Source organism: Ammospiza nelsoni, chromosome 3 (genome assembly GCF_027579445.1).
Source record: "Ammospiza nelsoni isolate bAmmNel1 chromosome 3, bAmmNel1.pri, whole genome shotgun sequence".
Classification (NCBI taxonomy): domain Eukaryota; kingdom Metazoa; phylum Chordata; class Aves; order Passeriformes; family Passerellidae; genus Ammospiza; species Ammospiza nelsoni.
The window spans coordinates 62842755-62862390 of NC_080635.1; the positions used below are offsets into that span (position 1 = coordinate 62842755).

General features: G+C 37.8%; 1 protein-coding gene across 4 annotated transcripts in view; it reads right to left on the reverse strand.

The window, feature by feature from the left end:
* TPD52L1 (TPD52 like 1) overlaps positions 1–19636 on the reverse strand; it is a 30925-nt gene that overhangs the window by 2219 nt on the left and 9070 nt on the right. Inside the window, exons 3-6 of one of the 4 annotated variants that reach the window (XM_059468151.1) lie at positions 12569–12670; positions 6081–6095; positions 3487–3525; positions 1778–1838 (exon numbers count right to left, since the gene is read on the reverse strand). In XM_059468151.1, coding sequence (XP_059324134.1) covers positions 1778–1838; positions 3487–3525; positions 6081–6095; positions 12569–12670 — 217 coding nt within the window. Of the gene's footprint in view, positions 1–1777; positions 1839–3010; positions 3157–3486; positions 3526–6080; positions 6096–12568; positions 12671–19636 lie in introns of those variants that run through there. The other 3 variants (XM_059468153.1, XM_059468152.1, XM_059468154.1) reach the window with 3 other exon arrangements.

A 19636-nucleotide genomic window follows, 5' to 3' on the forward strand; every position in this document is an offset into this window, starting at 1 on the left:
CACAGCTGCTTGCAAAATTCATAAACCACGCTGGGATTTTGGACAGCAGAATGAATGTAGTAACCAAAGGACCTAAATCCCTTCAGGCACTTGTAGCTGCCTAGACACTGCAATATAAAACTGCCAGTGGCATTTTCATGGGAGGAGGCAGAGAAGAGTTACCAAAGTACATTGATCAAACCTATCCAATGTGCTTGCACATCTACTTCCAGAATGCTTCAGGTCACTGAATTTGTAATAAGTATTAAAAATAAAAATCAGTAAGACTAAATCTTTGAAAAAGAAGTTCTCTAACAAAGATAGAGCTGTATCTAAAGATTTGGAAATTATCAAAACTAAGTGATGAAGACACAAAGCTGTTGTAACTAGGTTGTCTTGGTAAGAAAACATTCTTTTGTGGCTCTGCTTACTGATATATCTGCTCCAAGTTGATTCAAACCTGAAAATAGGGCAAAACCTCTTACTCCATCCTAGAATCGCAGCAGAACTCAAAGACAAGCTGACATTTTTTTTCACCTCTCAGCCACTGAATGCTTAGGAAGATTATTTTAATTAAATGAACCTTGTGTTCTAAGTTTCCAAAGGGTTAATCCTACGTAATCCTGTTTCTTTAGCTAGCACAGCAGCTTACCTAGCTTGAAAGTCCAATAAAACATTTAATTCATCAGAGTTCAGATTTTCAGCAAAATGAGGCACCCTTGTCCTGTTTGATTTCCAGGGGACAATGAACGAGTATACTCTCCCAAGAAAGGTACAACCCAAAGTCCAGACTCCAAGAGAAAATAAAATCTAATTTGAAATTTGACTTCTAAATGTTATGAAACCCGAACATCAGTTTTGGCAAACTGTAGAACACTGTAGGATCACTGAAGATTTGTAGCTGATACAGGGGTTGGAAAGATGATAACACTACTGCTGTTCTTTTTTTTCAGGAGCCTCTCTGGGTAGTTCTTCACATTTTGAGACCACAACAAAACCCTAGAATTGAAGGGTAACTCCATGATTTCTCCCCTATTCCTAGGTCTTTCTAATCTTGAAAGCCTTGGAACAGAGGTAGGAAAAAGGAGGAGCAATGCTGAAACATTCCTACTTGTCTGCAGTCTACCCTGGTGGCACCCTAGATCCATGACTCCAGCTACCCTTCCCCACTGGCATGAGGAAAGAAAAGAAAAAGAAAAGCAAAAGCAAAAGAAAAAGAAAAAATACAGAAAGAAAATATTTAAGAAAATGTGAGTTTGTCAATAAAGACAGACAATTAAGGTTTCATGAGATATGGAGGATTATTTCAGACTCAGAACTTACTGTATTGTCCTGCTTAATTACAGATTTCCTAAAGGATGATCTAAGAGCACTCTGAACACAACAGGCATGACAAATACTCTCCTCTAGAACACCTTTGCTTCATCAACAAAATAAGATCAGGCTTCTCAAGCAGATCACTGTGAGCGGAAATGGTCTTCAGAGCTGTGCAGTTTGAATTACCTTTTTCTATTTCTGAATGACACATTGAGATGACTGGGAACAGACACTCCTTACCATCACTATTTTTGGCATTTCTGAGACCACTTGCTTACTTTGGCAGGCATCAGAAATAATTGCTTAGCAACAAAGCAAAGGAAAACAATTTCTTTGCATATTGCCTTCATTTTCCATTAGTGCTCAATGACATTCTTGATGGAACAACAAACTAAATCAGTCTCCTGTACAAATGATAAGGCCAACTAAGCTGTCACACTTTAACACACACAGGAATGCAAACTCTGCCCCTAACATTTACCTTAAGGCTTGTGACAGTGGTTTCAACCTTCTCCTCAAATGATTTGAAAGTTGGAGAATTCCTAGGAGAAAAAAAGTTGAATGGAGGAAAAAGAGTCAGTTGCCAACATCATGGGATAATTCCACAATTTGATCAGTTCTTGCCAGGCAACACTGCCAGCACAGAATGAAGGCTGACTGGCAGCACAAGGCTATGAACACTCACTTGTGCTCTGTCAGTCAAATCCAATTATGGTAATCGGATGAGTACTTTTTAGTTACAAATTTTCAAAAGTAGAACCTGCATAGTAATTGAAACCAAATTATAACTGGCCTGCCTATTCTATGATACATTTGTCATGTTCTCAGAAGAACAGCCAGACAATGATGCCTGTAATGCTGCTTTTCTATGGCTTTATCCATTTGTATTGTTGCTGTAAAGAAAGAAACATTCTTTTCAGCTGATGAGCAAATTCATAACCTACACTATTAAAAAGATGCCAAGTTTAATGTCCTAAGGTCAAGAAGGAGATTAGAACCACATGGGAAGGGGTCCCAAATGTCATTGAGGAATCCTGCCCTGCCCCCCCACCCTTCCCTCTGATTTTGTCACTGCTGTTTTCAAAGACAAAGACTTTAGAGAGAGACTGTGTTCCTAAGGTGCCTTTCTGACTAAGCTAAGCTTTCCTCTGTGCTCACCCAACATAGTGGAGACTTGGACAAGTCTGCCGTGGGTAAAGGGGATCTTCTTGTTCTCTGCTCCTTGCTTGGCACCTGAGAGCTCATTTAAAACATACATTGTGTTTCATTATTAGTGAATACTCTGAAGCTCAGGCCCTGTTGTCCAGCACAGTTCCTCGCTCTGCAAATACATTTATATCATATCCCTCATCAGGCTGATTTAAAATGACCCCAATTTAAGGGAAGGACAAACAGAAGCCAGTTGAAACAATAATGCAAATTTAGTTTCTGTTATTTAGATGACAGATTTTTTCATAGGGCAAGAAGGGTCAAAAGGAGAGAGAAACTCAGTTTTACAACTTATATGTGATCCATAGGTCACATTGGTGAATGCTGCCTTAAACTATCCACCTGCTGAAGTTGAATGAATTAGCATCCATCATTTAGTTGTGAGTTTGTTTTTCATGCATGCTTGGCACAGAGTAGGGACAGTCATGTATTTAGAGGCCAAGGGAGTAAAAAGAAAGCTGGATACTAATTTTATTGAAAACAGTCAGAGCTTTACTTGAACAGACGTCAATATTTGGCTGCAGCCAAGTAAAGTGTGATTATAGCCATTAAAATATGAAAGCACTCATGTAAAATCCCTCCATAGGAGCATGATCCAAATTCTGTTGGAGTGGAAAGCATCTCTGACGTTAATGGGCTTTGGATGATGTTCTAGAGACAGCAAAACAACTGAATTTCAGATTCAGTAATACAAACCTGATAACAATCAGCTACCCAAATACATCTCAGAACTGCTTCGTTTACTCAAAGGCTTGTAGAACAGATTAAGCAGTTAATACAATTAAAATGAAAAAAAAACCAAAACAACAAAACCACAGCTAGCCTGTCCTGCAGCACTCATCTACATGAATAACATTAATTGATTGAAGTGAGACTTTTCATCCAACTAAAAACTGCAGGATCAGGATCAAAGTATGCAAATCCCCCCTCATTACTCTGTTGAACATCACCATAGCAAATAGAATGTGGGTAGCACATTACCTCATTGCAGGCATGCTTATGGAATGGCGAATAGAATAGCTGTGGGATGAAAGAAAAACATAAGAAAAAAAATGCTGTAAAATCTCATTTCCAATATGATTATAATGTATTTTTTTAACTTAGCTTTAAATGTACATATACATATAGTCAAGACAGCTGGTACTCTTCCTCTTCTGATGGCAGGGGCTTGTGAAACTCTCAGCACTAAAGATCTTACTGCCACATTCTCATGTCAACTGACCAGCAGTGGGGCTCAAAAGAATGATGCAAAACAGCTCCTGGCAAAATCCATTTAAATGGTGCAGACCCTGGCTATCTACAGAGACACGTGAAAGGGCACAGAGAGCCACCTCCATGTCCCGCAGTGACAGAGGACGAGCTCTGTGTTGGGCAGGAGGGATACACCCCAGGTTTGTGCACACCAGCAGAGCTGGTTCAGCTGACTCCTAATCTCAAAAGGTTCCTGCACAGCTGCTTACCTAAACAGGTAAAGAGGTTTCTTCAGCCAGAGAGGCAGCACTCTCACATATCTGCACCTCTCCAGGACATTTCACTTCCTCTTTCACTCCTCAACTTTACCAAAGGTATGGAACTATTTTCCACAGCTCTCATCCAGCTCTCTTTTTGACACTTCCCTCCTCAGACTTCCCAGCAGCAGGAGTATTGGAAAGTTGTAAGCAGAGGATGGTGCCTCTGCATCACTCAAAGATCTCCAAATCATGCTGCACACCTTTAGACCTCTAGATGCCACCCACGCTGACTGCTTGACTTAAAAGAGCCAAATTCGCCCATTTGAGACACCAACTCTGTTCCCACAGCATCACCTGTTCCCTGCTGCTGGGAAACATCATGCCTGGTCGAAAATAAGAATCTTTACTTGAAGCTTAAGAACTTCCCATAAGGACATTAAGATCTGAGCAGTTTAGGTAAAGTGTGTGATGCAAGAGTGTGTCTTTTTCCAAAAACCCCTGCATTGCTACTTTCAGTGTTGGCTGACAGCTGCAGCCTGGTCTGACTGAGAACAGGGAGACCTTTACTGTAAGCATCACCAGAACTTGGCTGCAAGCAAAGCATGATTATAGCATTAAAAAATGAAAGCTCTCATACAAACAGCACACGTGTTTGTTATAAACGACACAAAATCAGAGCAGCACTGAGTCTACATACAGATTTGCTTTTAGAGATTAAAGATTCACAAATGGGGGTGGGGAAGGGAGGGAAGAGATATTTGGCAAGCAGGTGGAATAATGAGTTGTAATACAAACTGTTTGCTGTTGTATATATTTTAAGGCTTCTTCTAAGATCAGATAGACAAGAACTGACAGCAGACAATGCTAATGTTTCATGTTCAATTTTTCACACAATTTTTAAGACTTATGAAAGATTAGCCCAAACATTTCACAAGTGCAGCAAATCTTTAAGAGTCCTCATTAAATTAAACAAGCATCCTCGCCATTTTAATTTTGCAACCCACAACAAATAGGCAAAAATAGAGTTTGGAAGTATTTCAGCATAGACTGCTCCTCTTTTAATAGCAAAACATTCCAAATATAAAGGTTTAAACCAGAAGATTAAATTCACACAGCTAAGAGATGGCACATGACAGACAATCAAAATATTAAATGCTTATTTTTTGAGTTCATATTTTAATTTCTCTAAAGAGGTAATAATTCAAGTTATAGAAACAGTGCAAAAATCTTCTTTTAGTACAAGCCTAAAATATTAAGCTTTCTTTGAAGACATGCATGATTGTGATAGTGATCATTGCAGAGAACAGGGATCTTTCATGACAGAGGAATCTGTCACTTATTACATTTTAGTTTCATGTCAGAGTGAGTTTAGAAGGTCAATCTATGCTGTACTTTGTAATTTACTCATGAATTAGAGTCCTTGTTAGGATAACTTAGCTGAATGGAAGAAATACTTTTGAGCTTTTCAGTGCACTGAAGATACACTGAAGGCCAGAGGGAGTGCAAGGCCTTCAGGGCTGTTCAGCCTCTCCTCAGGGTGATCAGACCTAAAGCCAGACTGCTTAAAGAATCTTTGAGAACACATAAAATTGTTTTCTAACTTTTTTTTTAAATCATATATTCAAGTGCTTTACAGAATTAATAAACTCAAACTCTAATTATAAAGAACTCCTTTATCATCTTCAGAACTTGGAAATTTCCCCAAGACTCAAGACTTTTAAAGAATCATGACCAAGATACTTTTGCTCTATTGAAGATGAGGTAATTAAATACTTCATAAAATCTTTACAAAGCTCAGCTGAATAGAACTTTTTACTGTTTGTTGTTCATGTTAAACCTCTGACAGAAAGAATATGGTTGAGAGAATGGGATTATATATAAGCAGGTTTTCTCAAGACCAACATCTTTTGAATGTGTCCATTATTTGAATTTAAGATTAATCTACTCAAGGCAAAAACTTAGTCCAATCCTTTTCTTGTTACATTCACCATGCTGTAAGAATGAGGCATAACAGTTTAAGTAGCATATAATGATGCTGAAAGGAAAGAGGTTACTGCATTACAGCCCATAAAACAAATCTTGTCAAATACAGAGGCAGTGTTCATGGAGAGTAATGTGTCTTACCTAATTGAATGCGATCTGGGGTGGATGCACAAGGAAAGAAAAGCAAGAGTTAAAAGTATTAGGAAAAGGTAACAAAAATAGACACACACATCTGTAGCATGTCAAACTGCCCAAGGAGAAAAAAAAATAATTTACATTCAAATCTTGATGCTGGAATTCACAGTAGAATGTGGATCAGTTCATATCCCCCCAAAGCAAAAATTTTCATTCAGTCCTTCACTATGCAGTCACCTATTCTGTATGCATTGAAAAACAGAAGTTTTATCTTTAAAAACTACATTTTGTGTTCTCTTCATTAGAACAGATTTAAACAATGCTGCTTTCTCTTCTCATAGCCTCCTTTAGTATCATTAAAGAGAAAGTAGAGATGACTGGAATTCTACAAGTACATAAGAGCAAATGATGTTTTTCTCCCTCTGAATCCCTTAATCATCTCTCAGTTTAAAAAGGGTATGCAAAAAATAAGGAGTTTTTAATTCCTAAAACAACATTTTCTAAAATACTTGTTCTTTGTTGAAAATAATACTTGAAACACTTTGACACTGTGTTTCACCTCTCAGGAAACTTAATTAAGGCGGAACTGGGAGAGACATACTGATATACAATATTCAAAGGATGTCATTAATGTTCCAAAGTTGAGAAATGATGAGGCAGACAAGCCTCTCCTTCATCTGTGTTACTGATGTAGTCTTTAATTACAGACCACTTCAAGGGAACACCTGCCTCACGCAGTGAGCCAGAGAGGTGGTGCACACTTAATGAACATCCCTTCAAATACTCATTTTTCACATCCTTTCTCAATGTGTAGTGTGATGCATTATTTACTGTGCAATGTTCATACTTTGCTCCAAAGAAAAGCATTGATTTCTTCAGGTTTATTTACAAGGTTATACACATCATCATGTATACTGCTGCTTCTCAAACAGTCAAGGGTTTGTCTTCACAACACATTTCTGCTCAGACCTGTTTCAGTAATACTGTTGCCCTCCTTTTACTACCTGCTGGCTCCCACTACAGAGCCAGCCACCCCCTTCTCCATGCCAGTACAGATACTTGCACAGACATAATGAAATCTCTGTTACTGCAGACCTATAAAAACCAGCATAAATTAAGGGACAAATGTCCATGGAAGTGGGAGAAAACAACTTCCTCATCCATCAGCAAAAGAAACGCTTATGAAATAATTTTCTGAAGCAAGAAAGTTTTATATAAAGGAAATATTGCTATTTCCTTTATAGGGGTACCAAAAGACAAAAAGTTTGAGAATGTTAGTTGCAGGCATGACAGCTACAGCATTTGAAGGAATTCACATCTGACAGCAATTTTAAGTGCCCAGAACATGCTTACATCACAGAAATTCTAAAAGGCTGTGCAAAAACTCTGTCACCACAACAAACAACAACAACAACAAAAACCCCCAAAGTCAACTCCCGAAGTGGTAAAGCAGATTAATCATACCTGAGCCATCACCAAAAGATTTTGTCCCCATCTGCTTCTAAAAACTTTAAATTACAGAGATTTCACAGCCTTCAGAAATAACTTTTGTTCAGCTGCACTTGTGAACCACAAGGCTAGGCTTGTAGTCCTTCTCTGCAGAGCTGCATGGGCAGTGCTCCCCATCTCTGCTTTTGAACTTTTTCCCCATTTGGCAATAAAGCATGTTACACTTTCCTACACTGAATTTTATTTTATCATTTAAAATAATGTGGATTTCTGATCCTGGTGCCTAAAGTGCTTGCATACCCTGCCACTGCAATCAGTGGGAATTCTAAGCAATGCCATCGTGGCACTTTCATCTAACCCAGCAAAGAAAATGCTGATGGGTAACAGACTCAGGACAGATGCCTGCAAAATCCTACATTATGGTCAGCTACTGAGACCTATTCTTTGGATACAATTTTCAATTCCCTATGCTCTCTTCCTGCTAAAGCAATAACACCTAATCTGTATTTCTCTACTTCTGCAAGAAAAATACAGACAGGCTTATCAAAGTCAAGCTCTATCACATCTCCTACCTTCCATCTATCCTCTATGACAGGTGCTGTCAGTTCAAGGTAATTGTTCTTGACAAACCCTTTTATGTTTTTCCTATCATGCTATCTTCTAGATGCTTTGAAAATAACAGGTTAATGCATTCCTCCAGTATCTGCTTTGTAGTTCCCAGAATCCCCCTTGCACCTCTGGAGAGGAATTAATTTTGCCTTCCTCCACCCCTCTGGTGCCTCCTGTTCTCGGGGCACATTCAACTGCCACAGTCATGGCCCCAGGCTGTCCCTCCCTGCAGCCTTTTGTGTCTTTCCACCTGTGCCTTCCAACTCCTGGCAGGAGTGAGGCATTATATTACCTTCATTCATCTTGAGAGCTGGCTCATCCCAGGCACTGAATTTGAAAGGGGTCTGTGTGATCATGTAATTAAAGAAAACGTACCAGGCAGCTGAATGAAGGAGCTATACAAAATGTAACTGCTGACATCCTCATTTGCATGCATGCCTTTGTTAGCCTAATCTTTAAATACCTTTACTTGAGTAGCAGCAATGTATGTGGAGTGTGCATATAGTAGTGTAGTGCACATAGTTTATTTTTTCTTTCTTTCTTTTTTTTTTTTTAAGCAACCCAAAACCCAGAAAATCTCTCACTTGGTATCACAACTTGTTTCTAAAAAGGTCATCAGCAGGGATGAGACATAGATTCATACAGACAACTGCAGAGTAGTTCAGCAGTATAGCATGAAAATATTCAAACTTTAGCAGAAAAGGAGAAAAGGATAAAGACCCCCAACTCTATCAGATCTGTGCTTTTCTTAGCAAGAGCCATGTTAAAATGTCAGTGCAGTCCCTAATACCTAGAGATCTGAGCCTCTGATCAATGCCCTGTGAGTGACCTGGGACTACCCCCTTCCTCTTAACTTTCCATACCAGATAAATATTAAAAGAGACAATGTGAGCTGGAGATGGAGGAGCAAAAAAAAATTCTTCATGGCATATAATAAATCACAAGGCCTATTAATAAAGAATCTATTATCTTAGCTATATTGCTAGTGTCTGATTTGTATCCTAAAGCAGAGGTATCTGTACATTGGTTTTATATGCATTTCTATGTATTTCTAGAAACACAATATTAAATAGGATACATTATGACTGTAAAGATCCCTTACAAGCCTATTAATACAAAATTCAGAAAATGTAAAACACTAGTGATTACTTATGCACAAAATGAATTACAGAGTAGTGACACTGGGAAGATGGGGTGGGGATGAAAGAGAAGCACAGCAGCTGCAGGAAAAGCACTTGGTCCCCAAAGGGTGGCATCTGTTCTTTCAGACACACAGAATTTTGTGATTTTTCTTACAGATTTTATCTTCTTGAACACTAACATAACAAAATAGCACATTTGGGGGAGTCTATCTGGCCTATTTTTATATTATATTTTAGTAATACTTTTAGAGATAAAACAAAATGAAAATTAAGATCCAATAACTTCAGAACAGAAATATGTTTTTCATGTAGTGCTCTGTACAGTTGATGTAGCAGGTAATATAGAAAACAGAATTTTGTTTCATAAAGAAGGCAGGTTTCAGTATTTAGTCAGTCTGTCTACAAACCCTTTCAAAATCACCATCACCAGGAGGTAAGGCTGCTGAACATACTGGGAATTATGATGACATCTGGATTTTAGAAATCAGTTTCAAATGTCTGCTCTGAGTGAAAACAGAACAGGGATTTGCATCTGGATGTCATTGGTGACTATCAGCCTTAATGCCTAACCAAGAGAATTAAGCTATAGTCTGATGTTTGTTTAAAACAGCAGGATGGGAGGGGGTGGTGATAATCCATACACTAGATCACTGAAATAAAATTATTTGGATTAGCAAAAACAGCAAGCCAACAATGACACAGAAAATTCTTGCCTCTTTACAGTTTTATGTCCAAACACAAGTGAGACTGGAAAGGGAGGGGGAAGATTTTTAATAATCAGGTTATTTAAGTGATAAGGTTTGTAATGGGACCCCACACAGAACTATACCTGGCCAAGCTGAGCCAAGAATTTAGGCCAGCTTTGTTGCTAAGGGAAGCATACTGACCATCACTCCAGATTTGGGATGTGCAGCAGATGCAGAAGGTCCCAGTCATGCCACTCTCTCTATGACTATGGGAACCTGGCTAGACCACTTGCTGATTCATCATCAAGCATCAAGAAAACTCTCCTAACTGAGAACTGAAAGCAGCAAGTATCCACTAAAAAGGCAGTGCTGGTACTTAATATTGTCCTGAAAAAATCCCAACCAGATTCAAGGTAATAATTCCAATAAAAGAAAGCTACTAGAAATCCTCTTTTTGACTAATCAAAATGCTTTTGGACTCAGCCTCTGCTTTGAGCCAAAGAGCTAATGGGATAAACACCTCCCATCTGCCATGTCAGAAGCATGACTGCCATGGGCAGGGGGGCTCATACTGAGAGGTAAGACAAAGGCATTTGGTAACGGTGATTAATTAAGGGAAATATTAAAGGCTGAACATGCTGTATTTCAGTGAAGACATTTCTGCCTTTGCAGTTAATCTCACACCATGTGCAAGGCACAAGTAACAGGACCTGAGAAATCCTGAACCGCTAAGTCATCCTTCCCTCTATAATCCAGAGCCAGTGCTCAAAGTATTCACACAGAAACTCTTTGGTCACTGCTGCAGGATCTAAAGCATGGAAGCAGCAACAGGACCTGTTTGCTGAGCTGTGGGCTTGTCTTTTTTGCAAGGAAAAGTGTTAAGAAAACATAAAATGAAACAGGGAATATGTTGGTGCCACATGCATCACACATATCTTATACATTTCTCAAAAATACAGAATACAACTATAAATGCAGGGAAGGCAGAAAGAATTAACAAAGGTAAAAAGGCTTGTGAAAGTGACCCATCCAACTGGAGCCTGGAAAGAGGGAACTGAAGTGAAACACAATAAACCCACAAGAAATAATGAGTGAAATGAAGGTCAGAAGAACTCACTCACTGTTTCTCATAATGGAAGAGCCAGAAGGCACCAAAGGAAAGACCAGGGAGACTCCAAATAGGGAATGAATGAATGAATGAATGAATGAATGAATGAATGAATGAACAAATAAACCACAGACTTTACCACATAAATTTCTATTCCTCTGGGGAGACGTGAGGTGTTATGAATTTCAAAAGCTCATAAAAGTTAAAATAAATTCTAAATAATGATAAATTTATGAAGGAAAACCTTCTTCTTTTAAATGAAGGCTCAAATTTATGTTTTAGAAAGTTTTCAGCTCTTAGATTTCTGAACACTAAAAAATATACACTAAAAAAATAATTGCATGCCTGCTTATTCTTCTAGCATTTGATAGGCATATACTACTCATGAATGTTTAACTGTATCAAGTAAAAAATTCTTAGTTCTTCATACATTACTAAGTTATGTATGAAGGTTGCAAGTCATTCACTACATTTCCATTTTGAACTGCAGTGTGGAAAAAGACACTGTAAAGCAGATGATACAGTAATGAAGATTTTCCTTTTTCAGTTTCACCTAGAAAAACATAAGTACTTCTTTAGAGGATTTATTGAGCTGTATGTAAAAGGTAGGTATTAAGGGGGGGACTCTAAAGATTTAAGATCCAGAATAAAAATAAAAAGGGGGAAAAAAGGTTTTATGGCCATGAACTAAGCTTCAGTCATTTGCAGCACACACAGATTTTAGGATATGGTTACCTCATACATTACAAAATAACAAAAAAATGAGTACATACTAATGGGATAATATGCACTATTAATAAATGAGACCCTAATTACACAATTTTAGAGTTATCCATGTCCACTTATAACAAAAAAATCAACTCCTTCAATCACTCAGGAGGTTCTGTAATTCCATTGCCTAATGAAAATTGGAATGCTGGTTTACAGTATACAATTTTTGCTCTCATACTGAGGAACTTTAAAACCAACACTTTAAAAGATACATCAACATATAAAGCCTGACACTGAAGTTGCCTTTAAGTGGTAGTTCTACTGACCTCAACTCCTGTTACTTCTATCATATCTATTTTTATACAACTGCAGAACAAAACTTTGCAGTATGTCTTGAATAAAAACCGAATAAAAATAGCCTGAAATATTTTTTGTATTATCACAAGCAGCTCCTAGGTAGGCTTCTTTTCTTCAGATGATGTTATTCTCTAGCGTCCCCATAAGAATAAAACTGGGTTAATGAAGAAAACTTATACGTTTCCTTGAGTTTTCAAAGTTATTACAAAAGGATTTATGACTGTACTTTTTAAAACAAAAATAAAACTTATATAAAAATTCTATCTTTGGTCATCATTATACCTTCTTTCCACTTAAAAACATGAATGTTATTAAATAACTACAAACTACTTGAACCTTTAAAACACTAACATAGAAGGAAATGAAGAGCTGACAAATGATTTATACATTTAGTCCTCTAAATAAGACCAGAGAAGCAGCAGATGCTGATACCTCATATCTCCAAACTTCTTGCTGATAGCTGTTCCTACATTGCTGATAGCTGCTGTTGCTTTTTGCCCCGCATGGCTCAGGGTCTCATGTGTTTTCTTGTAGCTGGAAACAAAAAATAGAACAGAAATAGTGTTAAGTATTAACAAAGAGAGACTAGAATCCCTGCAACTAATTTCTCTCTGAGTCCCATCCACTGAAATGTTGATAAACATAGTAACTGTGGCTCAAAACAAGCGTGGGTGAGGATGCCCATTTCTGCACAGCTTCCTAAGTGCAGGATTCTCCAGAGCAATCCTTATCTCAGCAATCCTCTCTTTCCCCCTTGCAGATAACATCCCCCAGACGGGACAGTGCATGCTGGTTAAGACCAGAATGCAGTGATTTGTGGAATACCTGCTTGATACAACTTTGTTTACAGAAAATCATATTTACATCAAGTAAGAATTCTTTCAGCAGACACTGATCTTCTGACAAAATCTGCTGTCTGAAGCACAGAAAAGAATCAGGACAAATACAACTCTGCTCTTTCAAGCATATACATATTAGGTAAATTTAAGAGATACACTTCAAAATGATTCAGTGATATTTAAAATGGAAAAAAATCATCAAATCCGTTTCCACATTCCACAATTTTCTTTTCTTTTAACTTTTAAAAATTTCTTTACAGGAAGATTTGGGGAAGGACAGAGAAAGAAAGATGAAGAAACCTAGAGAGTGAATGCATATTCTTAGTCAGACTGAATTATTTTAAAATATGTCACTAATTTCACTAATAGCATGCAGATTCAAACACAGAATCATCTTAATTTACTGATTCAGAATAAATGCTCTGACCCATACAGACCCTTCAGTACAGGTAACTTGCACTCTCAGAGTAATCAGTAAGCTTTTCTGCACAGACGACTTTCTGCTGACTAAACTAATTCTGAGCATGTCAGAGGCTTCCTTCTGAGTAAATTATCTGATACTCCCAGTGACGCAGACAAGCTCAGAATTAGAAGTACTGACCTAGTAACAAAAGGAGAGCACAATATAATCAGCCTTCTATCCTGTGGTGTGTGTTGGCAGACAAGAAATGATCATAAAAAATTCAGAAATAAAACTCCACTGGTTCTCGTTCTCCTTTGAACAAAAACTATGAAATTGTGAGCATGTACCAAAATATACTGGCAATTGATAAAGAAAAAAAAATCCTACTGCCTAAGTCCTTACAACAGGGGATTTTCTCCTTATTATCATGTATATAATTATTATATTATAAAAGTAATATTATATACATAAAATATTATATTATGAAAGTAATAACTTTGTGGAGGAAGGAGGGGAATAAGAGTAACATTTGCAGTATGGCACACCACATTTTGTCACATAGCTTTAGCCCCAGCAGGACCTATTGCTGAAAGTGCTCTGTTCAGGACTGTGTTTTACAAACCACCGCTTCGATGGCAGAGGCCACATAATGCTCTGTCCTTTCAGATAATATATTAGAATTTTATGTTCCTAAGCCACAACATCCTACTGATCTAACAAGTTCTTAAACCACCAAGTGAAAGGGCTCCTTCTATGAAGGTGCTTGTCTCTGTTTTCACTAGCAAGGCAATCCACAGGGAGCAACTGAAGACTAGGGTACGGAATTTCTAGGGGTCTCCAGTTGGATAAGCCGAACCAAACACATTGACACTGTTGAATAACAAGGGCTAAAACACTGCAACACTGACAGAAGGAACACAAATTAGAATTAGAAAGGAAGAAGCAATGGTTATGCTTGCTTTATTTATTCTAGCACAGTAGAGAGAAGATGGAAAAGATTGTCTTTTACCGAATCTCCTTTCTTCTCAGCCAGTCATCCTTGGACATGGCAAGAATGCAATACTCTTATTTCACTGAGGCCTCATTCTCTAGCTTAACTAGTTCAATAGCTATGTCATTCTTTTGCTGACAGTAGATATACTCTCATAAACTAGAATGGGATGAGACCCTAAAATAAGGGTTCTACTGGCAAACTATAAGCACATAGCTTATTGGTAAGAGTTGCCCATGAAAAAGAAAAAAATCAAATATTCTCTTGCCTCTGGCATACAAGTCTTAAAGAATTTGCTAACAGAAAAGCTTCCTAAACCATTCAGCACAAGTGGAATTTTGCTGATGACAACATGAAGACCAAGATTTGACTTCCAAGTCTAAAAGGTCCTTTGTAGTGCAACCTATTTATGTACAGGTTGAATGTACATAATAAAAATACTTTTCAGATATCCCCCTAAACTGATTTTTTGAAATGACACCTTGGAGTTAATTTTATTTATAGGCACATTTAACTTTATGATAAAATATCTCTATGTCTTACCTTTTCACTGCAAGTTCTTCACACCATCTAAAACTATTTGGAGAACAGTCCAAAATGCACCATACAGGAGAGACCCAAATTTCACTGAGAAACATTAGAGTCCCCTACATATTTCTGAACATTACATTGGTCAGAACATATCTTCAGGGAAGTAGCTGGAATGACACTGATTTTGGCATTCCAGCAATATTGTGTTTTCTCTGTAAATCCCATAAACCAAACATCCTCCAGTATTTCCACTAGTGAGGAAGACATGGAGACTGCATTTGTGTTCCTAATACTTTTGACATTACATAAGAGCACAAATCCAGCTAAAACTGTTACACAACTAGTCTTTTTTCAGCACCAACTTCAGCAAAAATGACCTATGACATGTCCCCTCCTCCCTTCAGCAATGCTGAAGAAGAGCCTTAAGGAACAACAAAATAAAAAAGGTGAAAATGGAGCATAACATGCAATACCTGTCAGCAGAAACAAGAAAAAATAATTTGCATCTCAGCAGAGCTCTCTGATAGCTTAAAAATTAACCCTCCTGCCCATTACCATCTCTCCACCATTACATATATCACTATGCCTTCTTCAAAAATAATCTTTCCACAGAGCACATTGCCTCCCTGTAGTTAGTATGTGCTGTGTTGATATTTGCATGTATGATGCACTGTATTTTAGCTCAGATATATTTATCTTCATAGTTATTTCATATTTACAGCATCCATTTGATATCTTTGCCAAGCACTCTGATAACAATGATCTCTTCAACATATTCTCTCTGTCATCTGGCAATCTGCTCAGTTGTATTGCACACTAATCACCTGACCAAGCAGTTTTCATCACGTCATGTAACTCACAGCAGTTTGTACTTTTGTTTTAATGCACTGAGAAGCTTACATAATTTTCAGAAACCTTTACCTGCAGAAATAAAGTTGGATATTCCAGGTAAGAACTACAAACACTTATTACCTGGAAAAAGTGCTCTGGGTATGGTTTAAGTCCTCCTTGCACCACCAAATGCTCTGCATGCTAAGTCATCTACAATACCTGGGCACTCTCCTCCTTTCAGCAGCCACTGCTGGCAATCCTTGGGTGAGTGCTGACCACCAGCTCATGGAGACACCTAACAGCATCTTAGGAATCAGCCAGCCAGCATCTCAGGTCAACCAGTGACCCCAAAACTTATGGGCAGAAATACTCCAGCAAAAACAAACTCAGATAATTTAGGATACAGGGATTCAAGAAAGACCACCTTTCATCCAAGCCATTGAGTGCATTTTTACACAAATACATCATTACACCCATACAAAGGCACCATCAGCAGTACACCAAGTAGCATCAACAAAAGTAGAAACAGCCTACTTGATTTATTCAGTTAGAGTAGGAAATCCTGCTCTGATTTTGTGCCATCTGAAAATACTCTGTAGCACAGAAGAATTGCTGGTAATGGTTAACAAGGCTCATATTCTGTGCTTTCACTCAGCACTTAACAATAAATATTTATAATGTATTTCATAGACATGAGGGATTAAACAAATAAGTTATATCAACTGCTGTCTCAATTTTAAACTTGTAAATAACACTCACCTGTGAACATTTGAACATTATCTTTATATATGACATTGACCTAAGAATTCATCCTTCTTCTGATGATAATTTTGTTTTTAAAATAGGGTATTTCTTTAACAGAAGCAATTATTTATAAAAGTGATTATCAGAGGTTATCACAAAACATGCTGATATTGCAGTTATATTCCAATAACACGCCCAACATAATTAAAAGGAGCTTTAAAGATAACTCATGTCTCCAGTGCTGTAACATACTATTTAGACAAAGTAGATTTGCATATTCTGACTGCACTTTCACTTGACAGTGTCATATACTACATTTAGGTTATGCTATCCTGTGACAACCAGATCTCACTATATATATCTCACTGTGGTTTTTACAGACAGTGAAAGGAAATATGAGGAGATACTGTTTCATAAAACATGTGAAGGAACAAGTGCTTTATAGAGAGTACAGCCAAGCAGCAGCCATATAGACAGAACTAGACATTTAAATGGCCAACATCATCTGCAGGATATGACAGGACAATCATACTGATCTCATCTCAGTACAGAATTGCCCTTCACATGGCAGAGTTAAATGTACCCTTCATTCACAGGTGCAATACAGACTGTGCTGACAGAAGTAGGCTACACATATAATATTTATATTTTGCATCTCAAGCTGCACATTTGATGTACTGCAGTAAATGATAAAGAATTTTAATTCAGCTTCTGTAAAATTAGTACATTTGCTAATTAGTTCATCTTCATTCAGCATTATGCCTCTCCATCAATGTTTGCTGGCAAAATTAATCCATTTGAGCAAGCCTTGCCTGTGATAAGGCTCACAGAGGATGTAACAGAATGCAAACAATTAACAACAAAACCATACAGCAGAGCAGAGCCTGGTAGCACAAGCTGTGCCCTGTGGAGCTTACTTCTTTTCAGTTTTCAAACCATTAGTCATCTTAAGAATGACTTTTCTGCAATTGATCTAAAGCATCTGGATCCCTGAGAAACTCTCAGCTACAAAACTCTTTTTCTGTTGATTTTCTGGGAGAAACATGGCTCAGCATTAACTAAATTATGCTAATAGTCCAGTGAGACAAATGCATATATGACAGATAAAAGGTACATAAAACATTCTCTATGAGCATTCGTATTGTCATTTTTTGCCACAAATTAACTCTAAGCTGTTGTGCATTACTTTAGGTTTTTGTTTTGGAAGGTTTTTTTAGTACTCTCCTGAAATTCATTCCAACTTCAAAACCAAATGACAGATGTATTTTTTGTCATCCTTCCCATTGCCAGGAATGTTAAGAATGAACTGAAACAGTGCTGGCATTTGGAGAGGTACATACACCTAAATCTAACGAAGTAAGCCCCAGGTAGTTCCTCTCCCACAGGGAGAGGAAGGAGAGAACTGAGGGAACTGAACCTCTGCAGGCTGCAGCAGCAATCTGTGCAGCACTTGGAAGGTGACTTGGCTGTTCAATAGGCTGGAGAGAGTCACAGGTCAGTGCCAGACAAAGGTGACAAATATTCTGGGCTGTACTGCTCTGTAAACTTCAAACACATGGGAAAAATATGGGATACAGTTGTTTGAAATGCATTATTTGTGCAGTGCAGCATAGAATGGGGGGGAGAAAAGTGTGCTACGGTTACACTCCAGACAGAACAGCCAAAAAGCCAAAATATCTTTGCTAAAGCACAGATGATCTTAAGACATTAGAGGCAGTTCATCCCACTTTAAACTGTATCAGTAACACTGTCTGTGGGCTATGTACTGCACATTAGATTAAAAAAATTATGCAAGACTAAACACATCCCAGTCTCTCTTTTTCTTTCTTCCTCTCCCTTTCTACCCTTTCATTTCCTTTCCCTTCTCTTTCCCCTTCCCCTTTTTTTGACTAACTCTTTCCTGGATATTTTTAATCCTTGTAATTTCAGAGATCTCAATTTACATTCAGGCCTCCCTTCCCATCCTTACAGTTAGATATACACACATGAAGATCACTATTATATACATGTTTATATTTTCTGGTGCCTCATGAAAATTACAGTGGGTTTTTCCCTGAGAAATGAAGATCTGGAACAGATCCCCTGACCTTGCTGTGGAATTTCCATTAGCTGAAGGTTCTTGTGCAAACAAATGGGCATACACCTTTTGGACAAGGAACAATGAGAACAGAGTAAATTAACTTCTTAAAGTTCTTTCTCCTTATTACTCTACCCTTTAAAATTCAAGGTCAGAGACACATGTGGAAAAGCAGCAAAATAATTCTCTTTGAAGACAGTATGAAGGTTGCCTGGTCTGACCCAATGGCAGCAAAGGAAGTGGAAGGGAAAGGCTCCTTTTAGTTCCATATAGCACAGACCCACTCACAGGTAATGTACTTGCTAAAGCCAACACACAATTTCTTCACATACACAACTGCTACATTTACTTGCAAATTTAGAGAAGAAAATGTCAAAAGGTGATTACACATTGCAATGAACAGAAACACCCACATTTCTTTTACTACCTCTCACAAGAAGTATGTGTGTGGGAACACAGTTTACTTAATTCCTAGAAGTCACAGTAGGCCTGTGGCTGTCCACAAATTATATCTGACTTACTGAAAAAAGTTCTGAAACTTTGGAATGCATTACTATGTATTTAAAGCTATATTAACAAAGACTGCCTGTACCATAGATTGTAAGGCTAAAACACATGCAGTGCAACTATTACCTTTTATTTTCCTGTGTCCTGGCAGAAATTTGAACTATAAAACAGTAAGTTCCCAATGGTTGTTGAAACCTATGCAGTTGTCCTCAAGTTTCCTCTCAGCAGAACTAAGCTTGCTCACATAGCTCAGTCAATATTCAATGAACTGATCTTTATTCCACCTCTGGAGGAAAAGGCCAAGTCCATGTTGAATGTTCTTGTCCCAAATCTTAATTAAATATCGCATGCAAGAACAGAGCAACACTGAAGCCTTCTTAAAAAGGCTTGAAAAGAGAGTCACCATCTAAAAATAGCCCAGGGCCATGTCTAGGAAACATATTATTGGGAGCCAGCACTTACAGTTCTCTTGTTTTGGCCTATAATTCATGAGCTTTTCCCTTTCTACAAGTGAAAATTTCTGTCTAAGGTCAAAAGTTGAAAAGCCATTCTGAAAACAGCTTTAGTAGCAAACCAA